This window comes from Zea mays, chromosome 2 (genome assembly GCF_902167145.1).
Source record: "Zea mays cultivar B73 chromosome 2, Zm-B73-REFERENCE-NAM-5.0, whole genome shotgun sequence".
In the NCBI taxonomy this organism is placed as follows: Eukaryota; Viridiplantae; Streptophyta; class Magnoliopsida; order Poales; family Poaceae; genus Zea; species Zea mays.
Genome location: NC_050097.1, coordinates 81,831,310 through 81,834,772, shown reverse-complemented (window position 1 = coordinate 81,834,772; position 3,463 = coordinate 81,831,310). Strand labels below are relative to the sequence as shown.

Here is a 3,463-nt window from a genome sequence, read left to right as displayed (position 1 = left end):
GTCCAATAAACCGTCTTAAATTAGGTTTTGTTTAAGACACTTCTTCTAAAGAACTGTCAAAAATACGAACATTATAAGTCACAAAGTATTTATCAAACTAAATAGAATATCCTATAATAATAGACACTCGCAACAGAAAAACCATCTTATTTAGGAGACTGATATTGGACGTTTTAGAAACCGTCTTATTTAGGAGACTCATATTAGACGTTTTGAGAACTGTCTTATTAAGATTTGAAACAACTTACTTGGCAGTATATTCTTCAATTACCACATTATAATAATTTAAAAGAGAAAATACATACACATATATTTAATAACATTATAATTAATTTAATATATATAAATATCATTCAATATCTCATAAATAAGCATTGTCAAATAACTCTTACATAAGTGTACTCTAAATTCAAACTAAAATACAATGGGAAAACTTGCTCATCAACTGTTTGTGCTAACATTGAGACTAAGTATATATAAATTCAAGTCTCCACACTTGTGCGACCACCCAAATTTGAGTTCCATTCCATCTTTCATCGATGGCATCATCCATCGTTTGATCAGTTCATCATCGTCGATGGCATCATTCACCAGTATTTATGTGTATCTTCTGCTCTGAATCCTGAGCCTTGACCACCCGCAATAACATGTCAGCATGTTCAGCTGGCTACTGTTTCGGCTGCAGCTGCAACAACACAATAGCCACAATAGCATGTCAGCATATAAGAAATAGCGTGTTACGAAGTACGAACATTATTCTATTACATATTTCTGTTGTAGCTACCTTCTTTCTTACGACCACAGACATAGGTTTATAGAAAACAGTAAGAATAAATTGACGATTACACTCAGCCGAAGACAAACTACAAGCATTTGAAGTCTCAATACACCTTTCTTCTTGGGAAGATTGACCAGCATGAAGGCTCCAAGCCTCCTGAGGACATTCCTGCAGATAGAAGAAACACTGAAAGTCCTCCAAGTAAGAGGAAGTTCAAAGGTACAGCTATCTGAATTTGTCAATCAAACAATTTATTTAAGCTACTTCAGTTTTTTTCAAATCATCAATCTTTATTTCTTATTGATCTAGCAATGTTGGACACTTGGACTCCTAAATGCATGTGCCCTAAATATGCCTGGAATTACTGATTGGACCAATGCCTTTACATTTTCTTACCTTCTTGGTTTTCAGATTTGGAGCACTCAAACAAGGAGCGCATCCAAATTATAATAATTTGAAAGAGAAATATACATAAACAGTATTTCAGCAACTTTACCAAATAGTATTTCAGCAAACATTTTCAAGGCAGGATTAGAAACAATTTTCTTTTGGAGAACTACATATTTTTGTCCCAGATTAGTAGTGTGATGTCAGGGGTATGTTCTAGACCTGACTATAGGTCAAAAACTCAAAATAATAAGAACATTTTTTCCCAAGGGATCAAAGTAAGATTATTAGGCTGTTTCAGGCTGATGGAAAAATAGCTAAGTCCTAATTTGAAACCCTGCAGACCAACAACGATTAGTAGTGTTTGAGATAGTTTTCTGAGAAAGTTTGTATTGAACCTTGGACTAAAATGTGCAAAATGGAAAGTACATGTTTTGGGATGCCTCCACGACATCTAATTTTTCTTCATTCTCAACATGTAAAAGAGCATTCCTTGCACGCATTCATTGCTACACGACGTCAAATTGAAGCTTCAGGTATTTTCTGTTCGAGCCAGAAAGATGAATTTTCTGCAACAAGAGTGGGATGTTAAAAGTTATATTCTACACCTGGCACAGGCACATCAAAATGGCAGAAAAAAGAAACAAACAATTAGCACATTGGCATCTCCCTTACTCATATTTAAATAACGATAATCTACATGTTTAATATCAAAATTGAAGTCTGAACATATAAAGCATTCAACTTCAGCTAAATTCTAGAGATATATGAACATCACTATGGCTATAACACAAGGATGGCCATCAATGGATAAACAAGTACAACGACACAAACCTAAGAAGATCAAAATTCCTGTAGAAAAATCTTAGACATAAACAATTAAACAGAGCCAAACTTATCGCCATGACATCATTTCATTATGGACGTCAAACAGAATATTAGATTTAGTATGCAGAGCAAGTGAAAAACTAGATCTAAATCCTCTTTCTCAATTATTTCTATGTCAGAAATTTCCCCTTCATAATGTTGCCTAATATATGCCTCAACTTCCAACTCCATCTTAACTTGTCCTGCAAAATCTATAATATACCAAAATAGAATACCAACACATGAATGTTGCATTAGAAAAGGTTCAAGTTTCTCCATGTTCGAATTTTATGATGGGAGTCCACAGCTGCGGCGGCGCTGCACGCTCCTTCTCTCACATCTAATTCCACATGAACAGCGACCATGACCGCCTCAGCGCAGCCGAAGCTCGTAGAACAAGGAGCAAGAAAGTAGAGTGTGGGCGGGCTCACTGACCTCATGAGGCGGCGCGACCCTCGATCCGTCGGGGATCCATGGCCCCACACTAGCCGTGAGGTCCATCGGGGAGCCAGCGATGGCGGGAGCCAGGCACAAGCGATGGCACCAGGGGAGCGGACGTCGACCGCCGAGAGCGAGGGGAGGGAGAAGAGCGGATGTGCGATGTCGTGTGGCGGCGGCGGCATCGTGAAGACCCGAGTGGAGGAGGGAGATGGAGGCAGGCACCTGGCCAGCCACGGTTAAGATTTAGAGAAAAAGATATTTAAGTGCTTCAAATTAACATATTTTATTTTTAAAAATTAAAAATCAGAAAAATACGAAAAAAATACAAGGGACTTCTATGGATATATTAACATAGTTTAAACATATTTTGTACTTTTAAAACACTATGAATGCAACATCCTCAGTTTAACCTTATAATTCGTTTTAAATGATTTATAATAAAAGAAAATATTTGAAACTATAATTCATGATCCTAAACTACTCAAATCTTAACAAATTAAACTGTAATTCTCCAAAACGAGTGATGTCAAGTTCCTTGGCTCGCTTGGCATTGCATATATGGAGCAACTCTATTTCGAAGTTGAAGGTGTGCTGGAGCCAAATTCTCAGGACCCGAAATTCTCTTACTCGTAGTCGTAGGCTTTTAGATCCCTTGAAAACTGGTATATTATTAGAAGGAATCATTTGGATGTTGGGTTTCCTTTTTTGAGTCCGAATATCTGAATTGACTGGGTTTTTGGAATTTGACAATGTAAATGTACAAGTACTGATATATTCATCATATGATGTTTATACCTTCATAAACCCCTTGGTATGTAAATGATATGAAATAAAGAAAAATGATGACTGAGGTATTTTGTATGACATATTAATGATTGGGTCGCATATGAGTCTATTTTACCATCTATATCCAGTTGCAGAGATAAGTTTTGCATTTTATATCATATATATCATCAAACTAAGCTGAATTCACTATTTACTACGTTTTTT

General features: G+C 36.4%; 1 protein-coding gene across 11 annotated transcripts; it reads right to left on the bottom strand.

Annotated features, from left to right (window-relative positions):
* Positions 1 to 328: 328 nt before the first annotated feature.
* Positions 329 to 2,705, bottom strand: LOC100192682 (uncharacterized). 11 transcript variants are annotated; one of them, XR_004855840.1, is made up of 4 exons: positions 2,468 to 2,701; positions 1,595 to 1,734; positions 785 to 946; positions 329 to 685 (listed from the first exon to the last, which is right to left on the bottom strand). XR_004855840.1 is itself a non-coding variant. In XM_008671339.3 (3 exons), the coding sequence occupies exons 1-3, from the start codon at positions 2,653 to 2,655 to the stop codon at positions 668 to 670; spliced, it is 306 nt and encodes a 101-aa protein (XP_008669561.1). In that variant the 5' UTR covers positions 2,656 to 2,700; the 3' UTR covers positions 329 to 667. The 11 variants fall into 11 exon arrangements, 5 of the variants coding, with proteins under 5 accessions (XP_008669561.1, XP_008669562.1, XP_020402966.1 ...); XR_004855841.1 differs by having other exon boundaries at positions 891 to 946; XM_008671339.3 differs by lacking the exon at positions 1,595 to 1,734 and having other exon boundaries at positions 847 to 946; positions 2,468 to 2,700.
* Positions 2,706 to 3,463: the final 758 nt, after the last annotated feature.

Bases quoted from the DNA above. Each gene is read 5' to 3' on its own strand.
- LOC100192682 (XM_008671338.3), bottom strand. From the start codon at position 2,655: ATGCCGCCGCCGCCACACGACATCGCACATCCGCTCTTCTCCCTCCCC. The intron at 947-2,467 runs GTCAGTGAGCCC...TTCTATCTGCAG, and splicing joins GGGTCGCGCCGCCTCATGAG to GAATGTCCTCAGGAGGCTTG.